The following is a 23,792-nucleotide window of genomic DNA, read 5'->3' on the forward strand; positions in this document are numbered from 1 at the left end:
GGTAGAAAAAACAGCACAGACAAAAAAAAAAAACAAAAAGAGAGAGAGAGAAATGATATGGGGTGGAGGCCTGTAAATTGTGTAGTCCAGAACTCAACTGAAAATTACAGAAGCCACCACAGAGACAATCTTACAAATTATGACAATACGCAGGCAGGCCAGCCAAGCGAAACTACAAAACCCCACAATCAGTACAGCAAGCAGCACTCAGTTTGGTCAGAGCAAAACGACACAGAACATGACTGGGAAAATGCCAGAACTCAAAAAAACAAAACAACCCAGACAGTGGGTAAGAGAAATCTGGATAGGTTTGTATATGCTTGAGATCCCGTAAGTAAAACCCGAAATACCCAGAAAGAATAGCTCTGTTTACTAGATCACATGACACAGGCCACATAAATTTTTAAAAAATCAAAGACTGGTTACTTTGATTGGTTTGGACAAGGTGGGGAATATACAATTTCTTTCCAACAACAGAAGTGTGTCCTACTAATGTGTCTTCCTACCCTCACTCAGTGGTCCTGCCCTGTGGTAGTTCTGTTCTATGTAGATCGAAACCGTGACGTGTACCTGCATACACACATTTTGATTCCCTGTAAATCAGGCTAAAGGTGAACCCTCGTGTCGCAACTCGGATGAGCACGCATAAGCCCTGACGTCGAGTGCTTGCAGCGAAAGGCCAGCCATGGAGAATTCCAAGCGACCTCCCACGACCTCTTCCTGAGCTGGCGTTAGCCAAGTCTGGACTGGTGCCAGGTTCAGCGCGCTTCCTCTCAGAGCAGCCCCCCAGGCACACACGGAGTCTCTGAATAATATATGAAGGGGTGAACTCCTCAACTCCCTCACTGTAGCAAGCTCGGAAACGGCCACTGGAAGCGTCGCTGCGGACGATGAGCAACAGCTGAAAAATTGCAGTGCAAATTTTTTTTTTTTGCTTGTTTGCCGATCGACATTCACATCTGAGACTGTGATGGTCACACACACACACACACACACACACTCGCAGGATTTATTCAAAACCAAGTGTTATATGAAGTAGGTACAGTACTAAGTACTACTGTACCTATCCAACCTTGATTCATTTTCACCATCTGAATGAGGGAAAAAAAGGAGTAAATAAAACAAGACTACAACCGAAAACCTTTGAAAGCACTTGAATTAACTAAAGTAAACCCTTCAATGCTGCTAAACTCAAACAGCAGGGCAACTGAGGAAACACTGGTCAATAAAATGGCATGTACTATGCCAAGTAGTGGTCAGATGTATGGACTAAATGGGACTATGCCAAGTAGTGGTCAGATGTAGGGACTAAATGGGACTATGCCAAGTAGTGGTCAGATGTATGGATTAAATGGGACGATACTAAGTAGTGATCAGATGTGTGGATTACAGGATGCTGTCAAACGGCTACATTGTGACCCTTTCCCAGAAACTAGGTGTAGACAGCGTGACCTTTAGGCCGTCCCTCACTGTCAAGATCAGTGTTAGGAACCACTCAGGCCCCTTGGGTGCAGGGACCCGGCTCCGTCTGCAAAGCTGATGTCTTGAGTTAAAGAAGTCTGGATTTAAGGAGTTCAGATTCTCTATGAACACCAGGCTCTCTACTGCTGTACCTATCCAATCTTGAATATCAATGAAGTTTAATGCAGTGTTTTCTAAGCGATGTTGGGCTTTTTTGATCAAAAGGTTAATAGCGATGCAAATGATTTCAAAATTTGGTTTATTTTTTATCCAACTTGATTTATTTAAAGTTCTTGGTGTTCTAAAGAGAAACCTGGCAAGAAGGTTTCAAAAGATGTAAAGGGCTTTACAGACTGTGACAAGGGATTTCTTTACACAAAAAACTGTCACCGGGGATGGCAATCCGTGTGCTGTGGCTTTAAGTGACACGTGAGGGGTGATTAAAAGATTGAGATTTACATAAACCCCACTTTAACGATCCAAGTACGAACACTAACAGCTCTCCAACTGCGCAGCGCATTAGCACGGGCTCAGCTATGGTGTCGCCTGCACAAAATGGCCCTCAGAGACGGAGTGGAGCACGGCATGACTAAGAAGCTTCCCCTCTCTACCCTTCACAGCTGACACGGAGTGAAATATCAGAGCTCCGATGCCGCCCGATTCCAGAAAAACGAGTCAGGCCTGCCCTGAGACAGGCAGGCCGAGGACAAATGCTTTTCAGAAGAACACAATGAAGAGATTCCAGCTCAGGTGTCACAACAGAGGAGTCACACGGTCAGTGGAAACGTGTAGTCATCTTCACTCCTTTCGTCGGCATCTCTTGGACACGGCGAGACCTTGAAGGTAGGGATATAAGCGATGGGTGATGGGTTAAGCAGCAATAGGGGTCAGATCATCACAGCAGGTTGCCAGGAGGACACTTGGCGCCTCAGCCGTGAGCTTGTTTACAGAAAACTGTCCGTGAGAACAAAGTTGCGCACAAAGGTTTCTGTTTCAACAGCCGACACGCCTGCAAACCGAACTGCTCTCTAAAGCCATCAGGCACCTGAGACTCCCCCTGGAAGAGGATACGACTGTTAATGTTAAAGGAACAGCTTGACTAAACATGCCAATAATTTGTGTAAGTGAGGAACCTCTTAATCAGCGTGATCCAATTTCTATACTGCCGAATTATTCAAATCTGAAATTCTAAGTCACAAAATTTTAATTAACCATTCAAATGCTGCACACTTAAAAGAACACCATCAGCTCTAGTCCACATGACGTAATGTTCTCCACCAGTCTTCATTTAAGCTCATCTTTCTTCTGCCCGTTCAGTCTTTGGACCAAACGACTATAACAAACACTTCTATGGCAGCACTGGGCAGGGATGACGGACTAAAGGCGCTGGCTGTACGTCGGTCCGACCCAAAAAGAGAGAAGCTGACCGTCCAAGGTCAAAGATGCAAGTCGTGGATCAAACAGAAAGCCGACTGTAACTCATAAGTTCATATTTTGCTTTGTTACTTGAATTCAGCTTTAGCAGGGGAAGATTAGACGTGGCACCCTGTAACCGATATGCTGGGAGGAAGCGATACGTGTCCGTGTCGCAGGTACGGGCAGCCGCGAAGAGCCATGCAGAACAACAGGAACACGTGATGAACGTGAAACCTGAAGACTAGGACACCATTTTTCCTCTTCCTTCTCTTTTCAGCATTGTGCGATTGTGGCTCAGCTAAGCTTGCCTGTACAAAGTGTCTGGAGTGCGATCTTTTAGACCGAACAAAGTGTGATGGTATTACGTTTCCCGTCGAGGCCTTTAAAATGACACTGCAGGAGTTGAGGCTCAACACTGAAATCCAAGATAGACAAGAAACACTGCAGATGTGAAATTACAGAGCCCTTAACAAGCGTCAGTCTACAATGAAATACAGCGGACGGGATGAGTCAAAACAAACAGGGCAGCGATGTCTAAGCCAAACCAACCACGCATATGCATGCATGTACACACACACACACACACCCACACCCCCCATTAGCATGATTCCATTGGCAATACCGGCCAGCTGGATGGCTCATCCTGGGAAGTGTCCCACCCTGGCAAAGCCTATCCCCCACCAACACCACCCCACCCCACCCCACCGCTCTCTCGTCTGTCTAAACAATACGTACACATTCCTACTCTCAATCTCACTCTCTCGCAGTCACACACACTCAAAGAGGGCGGAAAGCTAGAGAAACAGAGCGTCAGGATAGCACCAGGTTGTAATCAGCCGGCGGGCGCCTCTTATCTGCGTGAAGGTTCCTCTCTCAGTCCACTCCCCTCTTTGTTTCCACCCTCCTCACGCGTGTGGGCGTGCCAAAAAAAATAGCTTGCGTGCCAAATTATGTCGAGAAGCGACGCAGCACTCCATGCAAGGGGAGCGTGGCCCTCCCTGCAGCAGCCTCCCGGGGAGGGAGGGCGCACGCGCCTCTAATATCAGCCAGCATCTTCACGGTGGGGGTTTGGTACGTTCGTGCATGCATGTCTTCGCTTTAGTCTAGGAGTACAGCGGCGAAGACGAGCTCTACCGTGCAGTCTATGATCTGTCATCGTCGAGTGACGATGACGGCACTGAGGTGCCGTGTCTGAACCAGTCTCTTACTTCAGTAAGTAGTAGTCAGACAGTGACACACAGGGAAGGGGGGGGGGGGAAGAGAGAAAGCAAATGAAACAAAAAGAAAAAGAAAGAACAGAGAGTATAAGAAAAAGAGACAGCTGAGAGAGCGTGACAGACAGAAGTGGTAACAGGGTGACAGTTCCTCAAAACTAAACAAGGCTTATGAAACTGTGTAGGTCATCAGTGCACACATGACCCCCCTGCAAGCGGCACCAGCGGCAGCTTAAGCCCCCAGTCTGATCCTTCTGGGGAGGCTTTTCTGCACGACGTGTGAGCGGTCTGAATTTTCGATCACGGCCCATACAGAGACGATGAATCATCCCCCATCTGGGCCGTAATCAGCTGAAGGAACGCGCGAGGGGGGGGGGGGGTGAGAGACAAGAGAGGGAGGACAAGGAAGTGGGGAGGGGGCATGGGGGTGGCGGCTTTGGGCCCTGGGAACGGACTTGGCTGCCCCCTGAATCTTCTTCGGGTTGGCACCCACGCCACACGCCGGGGGGGGCTGAGATGAAAGAGCCGATTTAGCTCCGGCACACCCCGGACGTGGGGAAGGCCGCTAAAGGGCCAGCGATGAGCCAGAGGAAGCAGACGGGCAACTCACTCGGATTCTCTGCCCGCGCCGTGGCGCAGACAAGAGCACACGATGCGCTAACGTGTACTTACCGCGCGCTCTGTCGGGAAAGCCGTCATTCCAAGTTGCTTAAGATCAGTCTGGACGTTTCACGCTGGACGACTAGTACTTAACCCAAAGCTCATGACCTCCCATCATGCGCCTGTGCTCCCCTGAAGGACCCTGGCGTGGGTGTGCGAGACCCTTAAGGACCCTGGTGTGGGTGTGCGGGACCCTGACGTGGGCCTACAGGTGTGAGGGGAGGGCCGCACACACTCTCGATTTCTGGGAGGCGACGTCCCCTGGGGTAAACTGGGCCTTGACTGAGGAGACTCCATTCACCTTTGCAGTTCTGAAATGTTTGGATGCTTGCCGAGATCAGCACACAGAAGAGGGCTAATTGACCCGAAAACCAAAAGTGGGCCAGTCAGGGAGGCTGTCGGTTTCTTGCAACGACATAAGAACTCATGCCAATAAAGGCAACTTCCGAGAGGAGTGCGCGCTGCTTTGTTAGCTCTTCTGTTTCTAGATTGTGCAGCATCCCTTGGAAAAGATTGGCTGAACAAAGCTAGACATCTGACCTGAGATCATGGGCTCCTGCAGTACGACGCTGTGTGAACGCAGGTCCTGGTTTCTCTGCGCCACACTCAACACACTCCCTACTTCTCAGGATAATACTGCTGATAATACCTCTGACCACATAGTGTCATTCATTATTCATCTGTTAAGCAAACACACACATCAAACTCAGAATTAGGTCTTAAAGGCAAAATATACCAAGAAGGAGCAGATCCTAAGACATCAGTGTGAGGAACTCAGTCCACCATGTTAGAGTTTGACACTCCAGCCGATAATACCACACCAAATTAGTTCAGGAACTGAAAATAAAATTAGAGTCAATTTGAAATGTGATAAAGGACTCTTGTGTTAAAGCCTGTTCGACCAATTCACTGTCGGTCAGTGTCTTTCACCTGCTACCGCTTCACTGCCCTGCCCCCTCCCCAGCTCATGTAACTTTCTCACAGCGAGGGAAGTAGAGGAAGCTCAGATTACCATGACACATTAAAACAACCAAACCTCTGCCGAGTGCAGGCAGGTAGTGGCCAAACACAAACACGGAGGGAGAGAGGGAGGAGTAAGTGAGAGAGAGAGAGAGAGAGAGAGAGAGAGAGAGAGAGAGAGAGAGAGAGAGAGAGAGTGCGCACGTGCACGTGTCCTGGGATGTACAGAGTGTGCCGTTTCTCTTTATATTCCTCTGGGTTGTCGTTTTCCACCTACGCTAAACATGGCTCGGCCCACCTGGTGGTGAGTGGAGGATGGGAGAGTTTACAAGATTTTCGGCATGTGTGAGAGACTCCGAGGCCCTTTGTCAGCGCTGAAGGACGCGGCGTCGGCATCCTTGTGCACTTTGGCCAGGCCACTGTCATTCCTAGATGTTCCTAAATTCAAAACTGTTTACTCAATACACACTAAATAGAAATAAAGATGCAGACTCTGGAATTAATTGAAGACAAGAGCCGGTCCCATCTTTATTCTGAGCTCAGTGTTACAAACGAGGCATTGTCCGGAGAATGTCTAACAGTCTCAGGTGGGCATGACTTTTATACATTTTCTTCATGACCATTTTATTTTTTCATAAAAACTTGCCCCGGTTCCACTATTGTTCTCCAAACCATACATTATTCAATGTATGCAAATTGATATTCAATACTTACACCACCCGGTTCTTGGTACCATTATGTTCATCCTGAACTACTTCGATTTCTTTACAAAGTGATCATATTCTATATCACCGGCTGCCCATATTTGTTCTTCCGGTGATGTCCATATTGTTTCTTCCGGTGCTAGTCCGGGCTGTTCCGTCCTTGAACCAAGACCCCCCCTCGACTGAGGCCCCTAGAGGCCTGTCAAAGAGGCCCCTTGAGGATTTACGCTGAAGCCTACAGAGGCCTTTCCTGCATGAAACCAGTTTATTCTGGACCATCCCTTACATTTTTCTCCTTACCACCACGCGGCAAGTGCCGTCTGATTCTTGAACTCCACAGGAAAAATGGTGCATCACACATTCCCACCCTGGCAAAGCACGCGGATGGAAAATATTCCATGTAAGGCAAGCACCTGGCAGCGGTACGGCGAGCCCGAAGTAGGGGCGTCTCAGTCCTCGCCCGGTTAGTGTAAAGGAGGAGATTCAGGGCTACTAAAGTTCAGCTGATTCGGAAGGGTTACGCAGCTACACCACATTCAGGGAAGGCCACGGCACCTCCAAAGCAACATTCCTTTGGCAGAAAAGCTCTTTTGTAGTTCACGTACTTCTCAGCTAGACATGGGTACTTTCAGGAGGTTTTTCTGTTTTCTTTTAATCTTTTGGAATTGAGCCTAAACCAATTGCCAAATGTGTATAAAAGAACTCTACAGGTACAGCTGCACTGACCCCAAGTTATACATATGACAGTATAATGCTATATATATGTTTAACTGCACAAAGATTCTGTCAACTCAGAGGAATTTTGTAGCTAAATTGCTAATCTCCATCTTGCTGGGGGTGTGTGTGGGGGGGTCAGGGCAGAACCTAAGCGCCACTTATGTAAGCTATGTGTAGAGTTATGACATAACTGCTTCTGCAGAAAAATGTGAGCGGGGTCTTAAGTCACACTCCGCACAGGCATGCAAGCACACACACACACACACACACACACACACACACACACACACACACACACGCACGCACCCAGAGTGGAGACGACAGGCACAGCACATATGTGCATCTGCTGACACTGATCAAAAGGTCAACAAGATAGCATGGGGCTAAACGTACGTGCACATGCTTTCAGCCCTAATTCTAGTTTCTAAGAAGTAGCTGAGTGTGTGTGCGCCTGTGTGGTGTGTGTGTTTGTATGTGTGTACGCAGTGTTCTGCTGGTTTGCAACGGAAGTGGTGAGACAGGAAGCACAATACGCGATCAGAAGTCGGCGAAGAGGCGACAGGCAGCCACACATTGCTGTCTGCCCTGTTGTCTGGGACGGATCCGGAGCAGAGCAGTCACAATTGCGAGGGGGGGTGGGCAAAGGTCGTCTGTGGTTAAGCAAAGGTCAGGGCCTGCATGCTTCTCCAGCTCAAGTGCAGTTGGGAAGCAGATAGAAGCCTGTTCCCTGGACCACTCTCTCTGAACAACTGTGGTCTGAGCCTGTAGTCTGATTCAGCTGGACCTCAGTCAGCGGCCTGCCTCCATCAACGCCCCAGGAGCTCATGGCTACAGTATAATATCTGTCTTATGGCAGAGGCATGCAGTGATCTACATGTGGTCTACATGAACACAGACCCAGAGAGCCATGTATCCCATGTACTTACAGAACTCCCCCAGCTACTCATGGCTTTGATATTTAAATTACAGATGCATAGTTAGGTAACAGAACCACTCCACATCCGAAACTCTAACTGCAATAGGAGGGAATGTTTTTAAAAGCGGGTCAGCAGCCAAACAAACCTTAAGAGAAAAGCGGAGGGCCAATGCATAGAACAAAATAACATACTCCAAATGTTCACCTAATTCTCAGAAAAAAGACAATCTGTCAAAACTTTTAAAATAAAACTATAAAAAAAGGGCAGTACAGGACTGAAAAGGGATACAAAGGAAAATTATCTACAATGTAACCAGGAATAAAAAAAACCATAACACCACACAAAATGTGTTAAGCTGAACTAAACTGCTAGTTAAACTCTAATATAGGTATGTGAGATAAGGAGTTGCAAATCTGAAGGAAAATTTTTTACACAGCTCCAACCTGATAAAGAGGGGAAAAAAAGGTTTATAGGTTTATTTTTGTTATAAAAACACTTTGCTTCATGGCTCAGTCTGCCTGTGTAAAAGTGACTTATTAACTCCACACTTGAGCATGCTGAGGGGTGCGGGTGGGAAAGGAGCTGCAGACGTGGGAGCGTTCCTTAAAGCACACCCGCATTCCAAGTTTCGATATAAAGATCCGATCAAAAACTCCCATTGGTCCGTCCAGCCGGGAAATGGGGGGGGGGGGGTCACATGGTGTGAAAACGGCCAGAACAAAGTGTGGGGTGTTATTTATAGCCTCTAAACAGGTGTAGGAAACGTGAAGATAGAAAGATGGAGTGGGTGGGTGTGTGAGGGAGAGAAAACAAGGGCACACACCTGAAGCATCCTGAATGAGAGATGAATGGTGGGTGGGTGGGTGTGTGCGCACACACATGGGTGTGCGTTTGTGAATACACAGGGTCAGACTAAACATAACGGCAGAGGAAGTCTAGACTCTTGCATGCATGCACTTTAAACCTGAACCCCAACAACCTGATTCAGCAAGAAAACTACATTTGCACCTGTGCACAAAAAAACTAAGCCTTCTGGCTATAGGCGCGTACAGTGTAACTGAGAAAGGCCCGTTATTCCTGCAAAAGCTCTTTCCTGTCGTCCAGGAAACACCTACACAACGAGCACACAAGATGAGGTAGACAGGAAGGACATGGACCCGGCACGTGATTTCAACGACACAGGCACCCTGGACGTGCCTCGGGAAGAGACAGCGCGATTTCCTGCCGACGTACAGGGACATCCAAGAGTCCCCGCAAGACAGACAGACAGACGGACAGACAAGGACAGGCAGAACATGGTGAGAAAACTTGCGGACATGGAGACTGACAGGCCGCCGATGGTTTGTTAGATGAACACTGGCAATGAGCGTGAGATGTGCGTGCACAGACAGCCGGCTCTCCAAATGAGCAGCGATCAGCACGGACATCCCATTGATACCCAGCGCACGCACCATAGTGAGTCTTTTCAGCGGGGAAAGAAGACTATTGATCCCTGGGCCGGGGAAAAAAACGGGACGTGACACAGCAATACTTAGAGACGGAGAAATCTACTATTCTGATTCACTCTAATCACATTAAAACGGGTTAAAAACTGAGTTGGTGGCGTTGAGTTAAAGGTGACGGGGAAACCTCTGTTTTGTATGTTCCTTTCTAATTAAAAAAAAATCTCCAACAACCCTTGCTTTGTAGTTATCTTATTCAGAATGCGAGTGATGCATCAAGAAAGAAATACTCAAGCAAAAGGCTAACTATAATAAATGTGAGCGTGGCATTAAATCATCAGAGCTGGTGTCCGGAGGACCAACTACACCGGGACAGGCAAAGGGGACCCGTCCAAGCTCAGCCCTCGTGCTGTTTTATGGCTGTTCCTTACCGTACGGTGGTAAACTAGACAGACATGCAACTTACGTGCAGAATGAGCATTCAAACAAGGCATACACACTGCCAGTTAGGAAAATGCGAAACAGGGGAACGCTGCATTTAGGAAACAGGGATGGGGGGGGGATAATGGTGTGTGTCGGAGACATACAGTCATTTTTTTCTAGGTGGAGTACACTTGAATCTTATAATCTGCCTGGATGAGAACCAAATTTTGCGATTAGTGCATCTCAGTTCACTTGAAGGTATTTCATGAAGCTCAAGTCTAACACCAAAAAAATGAACACCGTTCATTACAAATGAATGGCTTACATGATCTTGTTAAATAAGAAGTCCAGTTCAGCGAGACCTTCAGAACCACCAGCACCAGACTCTAAACAATGAGATACCGGGACTTGGTAGGCCTGCAAGTACGTTGATCTTAACCCAACATTTCGTCAACAGTTTCTTTACATTGTAAAAAGCTTCAAAACACTACAAGTCAAGAGAGAGAGCTGCAAATGATTTCACCAAATAAGAATAAATCATTATTTCTGTCTGATGAGCAGACAGTCCTGTGGCTGTCTATAGTGACTTTCTATCTCCTCTGTAAAAAAAAAAGTAACTGTCTTCATTAGCTTTATTCCATCTTTCCTTGTGAAAACCCACTTTAAGATCAGCATGGTCTTTTATCTTTAGTTTCACTGCGAGTGATGCAGTGCAGACAGGTCTCTCCCTTCTTCAGTCTGAACAATATTTCACATCTCTAAAATCCGACAGACCCAATTTCTTGCAAGGCAGTTAATGTTCATTTTACGCAGGTTTAACACCAAACGGACACGATACGTAAATAATAAGCCCCTTCAACAGTAAACTGGGACAAACGTAAAAGCCCAGTGAGGATCGTTTTTGTTTTTTAGAATAATCCAGTAAAACTGATTTGGGAAACTAATCAACTATCACGCCTCTTTAAAAGGTCACAACCAGTTGCATTACTTTAGCTATTTTAGAGAAAAGGAGCCAATTTAGCCATTACCAATCAAATGAGTTTCTGAGGGTTTGGGTGCTAGATACCTTTTATATAATATTATCTTGGGTGGCTAAACTGCAGGTCAGATAAGACCATTACACTAAGGGTGTCTTTGGATTAGTTATCCCACCAGACTGAAAGGTGTTTTTGGATTAGTTATCCCACCAGACTGAAAGGTGTCTTTGGATTAGTTATCCCACCAGACTGAAAGGTGTCTTTGGATTAGTTATCCCACCAGACTGAAAGGTGTCTTTGGATTAGTTATCCCACCAGACTGAAAGGTGTCTTTGGATTAGTTATCCCACCAGACTGAAAGGTGTCTTTGGATTAGTTATCCCACCAGACTGAAAGGTGTTTTCGGATTAGTTATCCCACCAGACTGAAAGGTGTTTTCGGATTAGTTATTTAGCTAGCTCACTGTGTTAGGACATAAGCAGCTAAATTAGTGACTTGGCTAACCTAGCAAGCTAACGTTAAACAAACCGATGAGCCAGCTTGCTAAATGTCTTCAAACAAGTCTGGACAACCACTGTACCTTCTTAGACAATACTGAAAGATTAATGGTGCATTTAGACAGCTAGCCAGCTAACTCAGAGAAATCCTGTTAGCCACACAGGACGCCTTGGCTAGGTAGAGTGAGACAGTATGCTAACTAATTACATCATCTTTAAATACCAAGCCAATTTCTTTTCCTTCCTTTTTATACAAAAAGGCTCTGTTATTCCCCGCTGTTTGAGTATTTGTGGTTTGACAGTGAGACTAACAAATGCACAATGTTAGCCACTTTAGCTCACCACCTCAACATTTTGGGGAATTTCGGCTAACTAGGCTAACTTGGGACAACTCGTACCTGTCAGCCGCAGTTTCACCGGACCGTTTCTCCTCGCTCCTTGATTAGACATGCCCTTTGATCTTCCAGCTTGACGTTTCCAGCTGTCGCTTCTGAAATAGCTACACAAACGCAAGTATTATTTTTAAAAAACAAAGCCCCGTTTTCCCCTCAGGTTTGGACGTCGGCGAGCACTAAGCGAGCGGTGGAGACACGGCACACTGCCCCGGATGTGCATAACCCAGCATGTTAACGTTTCGGACAAAATAAAACTAAAAAAAAACCAAAAAAACTCAAACTATTTTCCTTAGAATTACTTCAGTTCTGCTCAAGAAAGCGTTTAAAACCGGCACAGAAACCGAGCTCTTCCGAATTGGTCCCGGTTCTCTTGAATGAGTGAGCGAGGCTGCTCCGGGACGGTTTGTTTTCTCGGGAGTGAAGTTGGAGCCCCTCAGTTACCCCCCGACCTGGTCCAGCAGCGACACCATGTGGCGAGACAGCGGGACTACACTAGCTGGATTTTCATGCTGGTCGGTTTCATAACCAGACCGACTACCCTACAAAATAGTCATGCCCCTTGTCATTACTTGCAAAACATAAGTAAAATAATTCCTTGTGGGGTGTTTCAAAGCTTACAGAGACCGATTATTAAACTCATTTAACCCTGACCTTTGTATTTGCAAACTGTACAGACCAACACTGTAGAAGCTGACTGCTTATATAATTGTTTTAATTTACACGTGATGCTGAATAGAATCCGCAAAAACACAGAAGTCACAGAACACTTTCACAAGAAACAGTTTATTTACAAGTCTTGAAGTAAAAAAGATGAATTAGCATTTTTAGGTACACAACTGAAAAATGTTAAATGGGTATAAAAAGTCAATGTACAGACATGGAGGAACAGGATATTACTGGAGTGTCTCAGAAACTGAAAGTGCTTTGGTTGTTTTGAATTTGGAAGGTGTAACCGTCAGCTGCTGCTTCGGGAGCAACGGATGCATCGTTTTCTTCCTGTCAGAAAATAATTATACACAGCACGAGAACTTTTAATACATCTGAAACAAACAGGACCATAGACAGGAAAATTCAGCAACAGTCCTTAACTGATTTCCCTGTCTGAAAATTCACAATTTAACCCATTTAAACTCAATTTTAGGGCCCACCATCTTCAGTCACAGCGCCACCTAGAACAGCAACCCTAAAAGGCTAGTCTTAAAACAAAAATAAACGCTACAAAGCCTCAAGTACAGACACAACAGCACCCCCTAGTGGCTGCGTCAGACAGCCGCTCACCTCCCCTGAGAAGTACTTCTCGATCAGATTGAGCGCTGCTTTGTAGATCATCTCGTTCTCGTGGGTCTGGAGCGCCTCGATCCTGTCCAGCCCACCGCAGCCTTCCACCATCAGACACAGCTTCTCCGTCTCGCCCAGTTTATCTGCCGCCTGCCGGTTTGGAGCAGAGTCGTTCATCTAATGTGTGGTTCATGACCACGGCACATGATGTCAACCCGTTTAAGACTACTTAGAAGAGAATGAGAGAGAGAAAAAAACACCACCCTACACGTTAAGTAAGAAAACCTGTACGAACATACCATGAAAATGTTCAGAATGGCGTCCATCACAACCAGGACGGTCTTGCTATCTTTGGCCGAGAGCAGGTTGAGGAGCGGGCTGAGGACTCCGGACTGGACCAGGTATGCCACCTGTTGCACCGATCCTCCACTGGTGTAGTTGGTGATGGCCCACACAGCCTCTTTCTGGGTCTTAAAGTCGCCCTATATGACCACACACACAGCTCACAGCTGCACCACTGCTAAAATGCTTTACACTGAACGTTTGTGGTGGTATTTTGTTGCTGTGTTCAAAAGCTTGGAAGGAAAACTGGGTAGCACGTCAGCACGTCGACGGAGTCCCAGAGCGAGAAAGTCCCACCTGCTGCAGGACATTGATGAGCAGAGGCACCAGGCCTGCGCCGATCACCTCCTGGATCTGCGAGTCTTTTCCGGCAGTGATGTTGGAGAGCGTCCACGCCGCCTCCTTCTGGATGCCGCTCCTGCGGTGCGTGAGCAGGCCCGGGAAGAAGGCGAGCGCGCCCGCGTTCAAGACGCCCTGCGTCTGCTCGTCCGTGCCCGTCACGATGTTGCCCACAGCCCGCAGCGTCGGAGTCTGGGGGAGGTGGATCGACAAGTGGGTAAGGATCAGCGGCGGCTAACCGAGCAGGGGGTTAATAAATAAAAATAAATAAAACCACGTTTGACCATCTGAATTTGACCTACTCGTTACGGCACGTTCATTATACATCGCCTACACCGCGCAAACACACGCATCCGCGGACCGAGCCTAGTGAAGCAGCCGGGAGGGACTCACCAGGACAGCGATGTCGGTCGAGGCGAGCAGCTGAGTGAGGCGCGGCACCAGGCCCGCCCGGGTCACCACCTCGATGCGCTCGTTCGGGCCGTCCGTCAGGTAGGACACGGCCCAGCAGGCGTCGGCCAGCGCCTCCGGGTCGTCGTGGTGGAGGAGCCGCAGCAGACCGGGTAGCATATGCTGCACGGCAGCCAGAGGAGGCGCAGGATTCTTGTTCCGACACAGGTTGGACAGCGTCCACGTGACGTTCCTCAGGTAACTGGTCTACACGAGGGGAGGGCGAGAGCGCGAGAGAGAGATGTATTATTAATCATCTGCCGTCATGAATCATTTAAAACACCCATCCTGCTATTCATATGCTGCTTTTGGATTTAATAAACATTAAGGGAGGACAATGTCTTATTTAATCCATTCATGCTAGGCGGCATTCTGAATTAGCACATTAGCACCGAGCATCTGCCAAAGCATGAGAGGCACTTACAGCATACACGGACAGGTTGGGAACAGATAGCAGCGCGAGTAGGGGCCCGACGGCTCCGTGTTTGATGACTTTGTCCCTGTACGTAGAGCCGTCACCTTAAGAAGACATCAGAGTCAGCGTCGGGGCGGGAACGCGCGGCCACACGTGCCTGTCCGAGCTCACGTGCACAGTACCTTCGAGCACGTACTCACCGGCAATGTTCCCCAGCGCCCAGATGGCTTGCTCGCTGACGTGAGGATGAGGAGAAGCGACGAGGCAGACGAAGGCAGGGATGGCGCCCGCCTCCACCACAGCGCGCGTCTGATCCGTCGTACCCGAGGCGATGTTGGTGAGGGCCCAGGCTGCCTCGAACTGGATAGGCGGGCACTCGGACAGAGCGAGGAATCTCACCAGCTGGGAGATCAGACCGGCCTCCACAATCAGATCAATAGGGGGGTGCTTTTCTCTGGACAGCAACTTGCTGTTGGTGTTGGAAATGTCAGTGAGTAGTGAGTAGTCACTGTTATGCATCTACACACATCAGAAGACAAGACCTCACACACACACACACACAAACAGCACAAGGATAGAGCATTGCTGGCAACCACAAGAAAATATTAATCCCCATATAAGCCCAGACAGACATAACTGAAAAAAACAACTATGAACCATTTTATATTATTTGTGCAATACACAACAGATGTGTGTATGGATTTTCATGCACAGCTATGTTATGCACTATGTTATTATTATTATTATTATTATTATTATTATTATTAATAGTTGTAATAGTAGTGGTGGTGGTAATAGTGGTAGTAGTACTGTAGTGGTACTACTACTAGTAGTAGTATTAATAATAGTAGTAATAGTAGTAGTAGTACTGTAGTAGTAGCAGTAGTAGTGGTACTCTAGTAGTAGTAGTATTGGTAGTGGTAGTAGTAGTAGCATTAGTAGTAGTAGCATTAGTAGTAGTAGTAGACGTAGTAGTAGTGGTAGTGGTGGTGGTAGTAGTACTAGTATTAGTAGTAGTAGTGGTAGTGGTGGTAGTAGTAGTAGTATTAGTATTAGTAGTAGTGGTAGTGGTGGTAGTAGTAGTAGTATTAGTAGTAGTAGTAGTATTGGTAATAGTATTAGTAGTAGTAGTGGTAGTGGTGGTAGTAGTAGCATTAGTAGTAGTAGTAGATGTAGTAGTAGTGGTAGTGGTGGTAGTAGTAGTAGTATTAGTATTAGTAGTAGTAGTGGTAGTGGTGGTAGTAGTAGTAGTATTAGTAGTAGTAGTAGTATTGGTAATAGTAGTAGTAGTAGTATTGGTAGTGGTAGTAGTAGTAGCATTAGTAGTAGTAGTAGATGTAGTAGTAGTGGTAGTGGTGGTAGTAGTACTAGTATTAGTATTAGTAGTAGTAGTGGTAGTGGTGGTAGTAGTAGTAGTATTAGTAGTAGTAGTAGTATTGGTAATAGTAGTAGTAGTAGTATTGGTAGTGGTAGTAGTAGTAGCATTAGTAGTAGTAGTAGATGTAGTAGTAGTGGTAGTGGTGGTGGTAGTAGTACTAGTATTAGTATTAGTAGTAGTAGTGGTAGTGGTGGTAGTAGTAGTATTAGTAGTAGTAGTAGTATTGGTAATAGTAGTAGTAGTAGTATTGGTAGTGGTAGTAATAGTAGTATTAGTAGTAGTAGTAGTATTGGTAATAGTAGTAGTAGTAGTATTGGTAATAGTAGTAGTAGTAGTATTGGTAGTGGTAGTAGTAGTAGCATTAGTAGTAGTAGTAGATGTAGTAGTAGTGGTAGTGGTGGTAGTAGTACTAGTACTAGTATTAGTAGTAGTAGTGGTAGTGGTGGTAGTAGTAGTATTAGTAGTAGTAGTAGTATTGGTAATAGTATTAGTAGTAGTAGTGGTAGTGGTGGTAGTAGTAGCATTAGTAGTAGTAGTAGATGTAGTAGTAGTGGTAGTGGTGGTAGTAGTAGTAGTATTAGTATTAGTAGTAGTATTGGTAGTGGTAGTAGTAGTAGCATTAGTAGTAGTAGTAGACGTAGTAGTGGTGGTAGTAGTAGTAGTATTAGTATTAGTAGTAGTAGTGGTAATGGTAGTAGTAATAATACTAGTAGTAGTATCACTGTGGCTGCACAAACAGTTGTTATGCTAATGTAAAGTGTAAAAGGGCCCCTAGTGTGTCTGGAGCAAACATCTGCGAATTGTTTATACAGTAGACAAAGCAATGACAAGAGCGGTTAGCTAAACCGGCACATTCACAGAGTGGATTTCTGCTGTCCACCTGGATCGTACCGTGCGGCCTGTGTTGCCTGCAACTGCTGATCCAGACTTTGGCTGTTTACACCGCTGACGATGTCCTCTACACTCCAATGCTGAGAGGACTGCACGCGCACACACACACACACACACACACACACACACACACACACACACACACACACACACACACACACACACACACACACACACACACACACACACAGAGACAGAGAGACAGACAGACAGTGAAGTCATCTACAGTTACGTAAGGAACTATACCTTTACATTACTGTTACCACGTAAACATACCTGTAGATCCTACAACTTTACCTGTGCGTTTTGATTTTGGTCTTGATACGGTGAAGACGCATCTACCGGGAAAGAACCGACATTTCTTCGTTTCAACATCTGCTCATCTTTCTTCGCCTTCCTCAGTTCGACATTTACCTCCATCCTCCTTCGTCTCAGTTCCTGCGATCAAACACAAAGACCTCAGCCATGGATCCCCCCGCCCCTAAGCAGAAGCATAACTCGGTAAATCAACCTACGGTTGCGTCTTTCCCCTTGTTTTTGAATTGGTTTAAACGGGCAAAACCGTCGTTCGTGGCGGAAGACATTTCTTCTGTAGAAATAAAATGTATACAAATATTAATGTAGCTATGAAAGCGTGTCGCTGTTAGGGTAATAAACTGGAAGCCAGCGTTACATAAATGCCATTCAGATTTCCGGGGACATTTGAGCAGCCTTGCGTGACCATGTGGTCTCACTTTCATTATAAATGTATAACACACACTCAACGATGACCGCGACAACACCGATACACGAACACAGACATTTACTGTGTCATTAAGAGGTTAATGATGGTTGAGGTTAATGGGGTTAATGAAGAGGCTTATTTAAGCAATAAAGCGACTAATGTGCGCTCACCGCTTCCTTGGTCAGGGTGGCAGTGACGTAAAACAGGGACTTCGCACGTAGGTCTGTGGTTGATGCTGATTGGATCGCATAAGGAGACACAGTCGTTATATTCTTCTAAAAAAGAAACTTTGATATGAATTCAGAAAAACAATAACACTGTTGAAATAATGATGCTCCAACATCTAGATATGCAAAACGATCCATTATAACCGTTTTTATTAGTTGTATTTAACAAAGATGTTTTTAAAAGACTTGGTTTCCCCTTTGCGGAACGTGACGACCCAGTGGCCTAATGGATAAGGCATCAGCCTCCGGAGCTGGGGATTGTGGGTTCGAGTCCCATCTGGGTCGGAATAATCTTCTTCATTTTAAATGGATCACTCCGCTCTATAACGCTCAGGGGCTGGAAATGCATGATGTGCCACAACGGAACGCAAATAAATAATCTCCAAACCACCACATCGACCTGAAACAACCAACCATCACAATAGAGCGCAGGCAGCCTGAAACTGACTGGAAGTGTCTCATCATGTCAGCGACAAAAATCTAATTGCTAAAAATCCTTTTGTCTCTTCATCTTCGCTAAGCTGGTAGAGCTAGTAAACAGGATAAATAAAATGTCTCTTTAAAAAAAAAATCTTGGCGAGTCTATTCCTGAGTCAACAGATACAATCGTGTACATTCTCTTTGTACGTGTAGATAAGAGTCGGGTAACACCACAGCCTTATAATGTAAAGACACCGGCAATTCCTTCTATCTGTCTGTTTGCCCGCCCAAAACGTCTTGTTTAAAAAGATTTTTTATAGTTACAAGAGAGACAGCATCCTAGAGGACAGGAAGATATCTTTCTATCGTCCGGTGGAGGGCAGTAATTCAACACCTATCCATCATTCGCTCATCGCGCGTCCGTTGATATTGCAAGGGAAAAGTAATCACCGCATCTTTACAACGTTTTCTCTCTCTCTCTCTCTCTCTCTCTCTCTCTCTCTCTCTCTCTCTCTCTCTCTCTCTCTCTCTCTCTCTCTCTCTCTCTCTCTCTCTCTCTCTCTCTCTCTCTCTCTCTCTCTCTCTCTCTCTCTCTATGGTGGCAACGCATGCACCACACGGTTTTTCATCTGACGACACGCCCCTGACTATGGGAATAAGCCGGAGGCATTAAAATCATCGAGGCTGCAGCGTCGGAGGTCCATAACGCCACGATGTCCGGGGTACTACTGCTCTTCTCCGTTGCGCTCGCGCTCTCTGATGCCGAAGAGCGCGCGGTTAACGGTAAGACCGGCCAAATCCCAGCAGCGTTGAATGAATCCGATTTGAATGGACCGCGATGTTTAATTATGTGATAACCTTTGGTCCCATTTTAGGATGCATGAATGCATAAAAGTAGAAAGCGTTAAAAGATGCGCTTTAAGTTTTGAATGTGAAACTGCAGTCTGAATCGTATGATATTCAAACCGAGCGAAGCAATCGCACCAGTATTTGTATTGGGCTTTAAAATGTTTTCGGTGAGGTCACTCAAAGTGTCAGGTAACCTTTACATCGCCTCTTGAATGTGCGGCGAAGAATGAAATGTGACATTAAGAAATGTACTGCGAATACCATTTTGGTCAAACGTTTTATAATTATGTTCATTGCGTAAATACCTTGGGTGTAATGTTTTACGTTTTGTAATTAAAAAAACCTAACACTCTCTATATTAGTCAACAGCAAATTTGAGCCTTCGAGGCTGTGATGTAGGCTGGTACAGTGTTCCTTTAAAAGTTATATTTTCTAATACGTTCCCGGGTAGTCATTCACAACGCAGCTCCCAAGTCTCTTGACTTATTAAGAGGGTCTTTGGTAACTGCGGACTGTCTCCGCGTCCAGAGCTGTTTTCACTCTTTGGACCTCCATCGGACAAGACGGTGCCCACTAACCAGACCAGAGCTGGGGCCAAAGACGCTTCCTTACCAGTCAACGAGCTACTGGAGCAGGCCAAAACCCCCACCGACCCAAAATTAATGCACCCACTGCCCGCTGGTCTCTGGCCTAAACACACGGACCTGGCCCTGCTGCCTCGCCCTGGAACGCACAAGAGCAAGAAGGGCTCGAGGGACGAGCGTCTGCCGACGGAGCACAACAGCGAGAAGACGCGGAATGACGGGCAGCGCGTGAGCCCGTCTTTCCTACCCCCTAAGGTCGTCCCGGTCGTTGGGCTCGGAATAACGAACCGTACGCAGAAGGCGACCCCTGAAAGCCCGGAGCAATCCAACAACCCCCCGCCCAGTGAGTCCGACATCTACCAAAACTCCAGATCTCGCGGCCGTCTGCAGCCCGCTTCCAACGCGCGCTGGAAGGAGAGGGAGACGGCGAGCAGACGCCCGGATCCCGAGGAGAACAGACCGGGGAAGTCCAGTTTACCCGGCGGAAGCAGGTTAAACGGCAGTCGCCCTTTCGTCTTGTACAACCGCCGCTCTTCCACCCTCCTGTACCATTTCGATATCCTTAAGAAAGGTGAGGGTTTTTCCCCTCTCTAAAATCACTCACAGAGAAATTATAAATGTGCGTGTGTGTGTGTGAGGTGAGAGCGACAGAGAGAGAGAGAGAGAGAGAGAGAGAGAGAGAGAGAGAGAGAGAGAGAGAGAGAGAGGGAGAGAGAGAGAGAGAGAGAGAGAGAGAGACAGACTGTAAAGTTGGATAGTTATTCTAATTACTCCTGCCCTCAGGCCGCAAATTGCTGCTTAGCTCCCTAACTTGAATGCATCCTTTGTGCTGACGCCCCACTAGCTGTAAGATTATTGAAAAAAAAAAAACTCAAATATGCCTGAACGAAATGGGCTACGATACAGTGATTAACGGCGAGCGGGAGCGGATATCAAAAAGATTCCGTGGCGCCCGCGCGTAATGACGGCTCCGGTCGGCGGAACGGCGGTGGAACGAGCTCTGTGGCACGCGCGGCCGCTTGCGTTCCGCATAAAGTGTCGTTTTGAAATAAATCATTTTAACAACATCTATAAGGTTTGAATGGCTCAGAGATAAACTCTAGTTCCGAAGGGAAAATGGTTTCCAGGAAGCTCTCCCACTGGTGTAATTTGGTCCAACAGAGTGAATTCATCTTGAGTTTGGAAATGAGCAAACAGAAGTGTCTTATTTTTGGGAGGGGGGGGGGGGGGGGGGGTTATCCGACTGTTAACTGCACCTCTCTTCCAGAGTCAGACTTTACACAGGATGCCGTTTGTCTGAGCGAGTGCCGGAAGGACAAGAATGAGACAGAGCACTTCTGCTACAGTGAATTCGGTGAGGACTTCCTCTCACTCGAACATGCCGAACTTCTACTGACCTGCAGTCTGTTGAGTTCACTCGAGTGTGGACTGGGGGAAAAAAAAGCACTGCCTTATTTGAGTTGTCCTAGAAGTTTATTTGTGTATGCAGTCCAACCCTGCTCCTGGGGATCTACTGCCCTGCGTTTAGTTCCAGTTCAAAGCGAACGCTCTGGCTCCAGGTAATGAGTATTTGCCCATTCGAGATAGCTGCATTCAATTAGAGTTGGAACTCAACTTGGAACTGCAGTAAAGGCAACTCAAATGAACCAATACTTTTCCATAAACAAGCCGAACGAGGTCAACAGTTCAGCTTTTACAGAGTTGCCGAAGGCCCAGATTTATGAAAGGAGATTATTGGTTTTCATTTGTGTGCATATGTGCCTTTTCAGTACTAAGTAGGTTGATGTAGTGTTAATAGTCCACGTATTAACAGTCAACATTTGGTGTCCTAGTATTTAAACAGAAGAGTGATTAAAACTGTACTTTTTAATGTTGTTGTTCAAGAGTGTTTGTGAAGTAACCTGTTTATGGTTTAACGACGTGACATTTTATTGACTCACTCAGCGATTTGTGTTTATTTAAGCCATAAACGGCATTGTTCACGACATCGACACTGTCCGTAGAGGCATCAGGCTGGTCACCCTGCTGGTGAACAGTGACGGCTTCTACAAGATGAGCCGTCTCTACGTCACCCCGGACACTTACTTCTTCAAAGTGAACCTTTTGGTCCTGGACACCTTCAAGTGCACCAAGCCCTGTCCTGACTTCAAACTAGGTAAGAGCCCACTCTGATACCAGAGGGATTTTTTCTGTAATATCAAGTGAGTACTTGGCTTTAAACTCAAAAACGTGTCGGTTTAATCTTCAAGTAAAGAGAACTTGAAATCGTCCAGCACCCTTCTTCCTTCCTTCCTTCCTTCCTTCCGACTGATCAGGAGGATGATGTATTTTGCAGGTAGCAGGTACATAGTCATGGGACACATCTACCACAGGAGGCGCCATCTCCCGCCCAATCTCCTCACCATTGTCGGGGGTAAACTGAAACCCGGAGACGGTCTCCTGCGCAGCAGCAACTACGTGAAACGCTACAACAAGAGGCGGCACCAGAAAGCTCACGAGGCCACACGTTCGAGATGCCGGTGAGGCGGGGCCTGGGCGGCTCGCTACTGACCCCTGCCGCATGGGAGGACTAACAGTGGCTTTTACGTAACGATAAAAGAACAAACTCATAATCATGCAGTATTATTGGAGGAGAGGGACAAGTAGACAAAGGCTTCTCTGTCCACTCTGCCTGCGCGTCCAATTGTCCTAGGTCAGTCAGATCCAAGAGGGGCCGTTTTGTACAATGCTCGCCTTTTTGCTTGTCTTCTTTCATAAATGACTCCAGGGGAATCTTGTCGAATTCCATCCACTCGCAGAATATCTGGTTCACGTTTGGAACATGAACCGAGTTAAATATTTCCATCATGAAACTCAAAGAAACTAGTAAGATTACTTTTTTGTGTTTATGTTTAATAAGATAACAGTGGATAGACGTTGCAATAATCTACCATTTAAATTATGTACAGAACCCAGTATCCTTTCAGTGGGCACTTAAGATAAGGAGATGCTATTGAGACTTTAGCGTTTCTTTATAAAATACAGTACCTACAGCTTTCATGTTTGTGCACCATCACTCGCTTGTACGATCACGGGTTCCCAGGCAGAAAGGTCACATGTCATTAGCCAGCCCCAGTGGCAGGTGCAGCAGACGGGCAGGGCCGGTGTGGGTGAGCGAACAAGGGATGGCCACAGTGCCCTTCCGGGCTCGCCTGCAACACACAACTCCCATTTACGCGGGAACACCGCCATCTCCCTCTGCTCCGGCTTCTTATCGGGATTCAGGAAATGCACCATTACACGTATAAGAGAGAGGGCGGAGAAGGGGGGGGGGGGGGGGGAGAGACAGGGTTTGGAACGCGGACAGCGAAAACGCAACAAATAAAACCCTCCTTCTTAAGGCAAGGATTTTTTTTGTACTTCTCGCCAGGATAGAGTAAGACGTGGAGAGGGAGACTGCAGAAAAAGAAGACCAGTGTGTGTTGGGCCCTGTGTCTTAAGCGAGTTTGTGTGTGTGTGACAACTGCGTGTTGCAGGGCAGAGCTTTAATCGGATGGTAATCTGATCCTCTGTGCACCTGGTTACATGAAAGAGGGCGGTTCTGTTTAGGGTCCAGCAAGCAAAAACACTGGGAATGCTCCAGGCCTGGCCTATGGCGAATGTTTGCCCTCACTCTCTCTCACACACACACACACACACACCTTGGCTTGAGCTCAAAGGAAGTGTGTGTGTGTGTGTTGGGGGGGGGGGGGCAGAAGCGGGGGCCAGAGTGGCAGGGCAGATGGGAGAGGTGGTTGCAAAAAAGAAGAGGCGCTTTATAGAAGTGTTAGTGAGAGAGGGAGAGAGAGAAAACTGTGTGCTCTCTCTCCTCCCTTCTCTGAGCTTGGAAAGCAGGATTTAAATGAAACTTTGGTTTCAGCAATCTCCTCTACAACACCGACCTGACATGCAGGGGGTGGAACAGAGAGGTGGTGGGGTATTTTATGCACTGCAGATGTACATTTTGTCTCATTCTGAAACTACTCATTAAATTTTTTTTCTACGTTTGCTGTAGTGCTTCACTGAGTTCCTAAAGATGTTACGATAGAGGAAAAATATCAAAGGGCATTCTGCAAACACTAAAAATGACTTCC

The 23,792-nt window shown here is 46.7% G+C and overlaps 3 protein-coding genes and 1 non-coding gene across 5 annotated transcripts in view; 2 read left to right on the top strand and 2 right to left on the bottom strand.

Annotated features, from left to right (window-relative positions):
- The window catches only part of LOC113583267 (E3 ubiquitin-protein ligase SMURF2), a 38,492-nt gene extending 26,303 nt beyond the window's left edge, over positions 1 to 12,189 (bottom strand). Inside the window, exon 1 of the mRNA XM_035528781.1 lies at positions 11,787 to 12,189. Within this exon, the coding sequence (XP_035384674.1) occupies positions 11,787 to 11,838 (52 nt within the window). The 5' untranslated portion in view covers positions 11,839 to 12,189. The remainder of the gene's footprint in view (positions 1 to 11,786) is intronic.
- Positions 12,190 to 12,547: 358 nt separating this feature from the next.
- Positions 12,548 to 17,805, bottom strand: LOC113583268 (importin subunit alpha-1). 2 transcript variants are annotated; one of them, XM_035528789.1, is made up of 11 exons: positions 17,771 to 17,805; positions 17,392 to 17,465; positions 17,174 to 17,314; positions 16,877 to 16,965; positions 14,808 to 15,076; positions 14,617 to 14,711; positions 14,136 to 14,399; positions 13,701 to 13,934; positions 13,361 to 13,543; positions 13,062 to 13,211; positions 12,548 to 12,779 (listed from the first exon to the last, which is right to left on the bottom strand). In XM_035528789.1, the coding sequence occupies exons 2-11, from the start codon at positions 17,458 to 17,460 to the stop codon at positions 12,690 to 12,692; spliced, it is 1,584 nt and encodes a 527-aa protein (XP_035384682.1). In that variant the 5' UTR covers positions 17,461 to 17,465; positions 17,771 to 17,805; the 3' UTR covers positions 12,548 to 12,689. The 2 variants fall into 2 exon arrangements, with proteins under 2 accessions (XP_035384682.1, XP_035384679.1); XM_035528786.1 differs by lacking the exon at positions 17,771 to 17,805 and having other exon boundaries at positions 17,392 to 17,760.
- Positions 17,806 to 18,039: 234 nt separating this feature from the next.
- On the top strand, positions 18,040 to 18,112 carry trnar-ccg. The gene has a single exon. It is a non-coding gene; the product is annotated as a tRNA-Arg (tRNA).
- Positions 18,113 to 18,819: 707 nt separating this feature from the next.
- On the top strand, positions 18,820 to 22,980 carry LOC113583271. Its single transcript, XM_027019519.2, has 5 exons — positions 18,820 to 19,030; positions 19,625 to 20,251; positions 20,948 to 21,034; positions 21,644 to 21,835; positions 22,016 to 22,980. Exons 1-5 carry the CDS (start codon positions 18,961 to 18,963, stop codon positions 22,201 to 22,203), a joined length of 1,164 nt encoding a protein of 387 aa, XP_026875320.2. The 5' UTR covers positions 18,820 to 18,960; the 3' UTR covers positions 22,204 to 22,980.
- Positions 22,981 to 23,792: the final 812 nt, after the last annotated feature.

This window comes from Electrophorus electricus, chromosome 1 (assembly GCF_013358815.1).
Source record: "Electrophorus electricus isolate fEleEle1 chromosome 1, fEleEle1.pri, whole genome shotgun sequence".
Lineage (NCBI taxonomy): Eukaryota > Metazoa > Chordata > Actinopteri > Gymnotiformes > Gymnotidae > Electrophorus > Electrophorus electricus.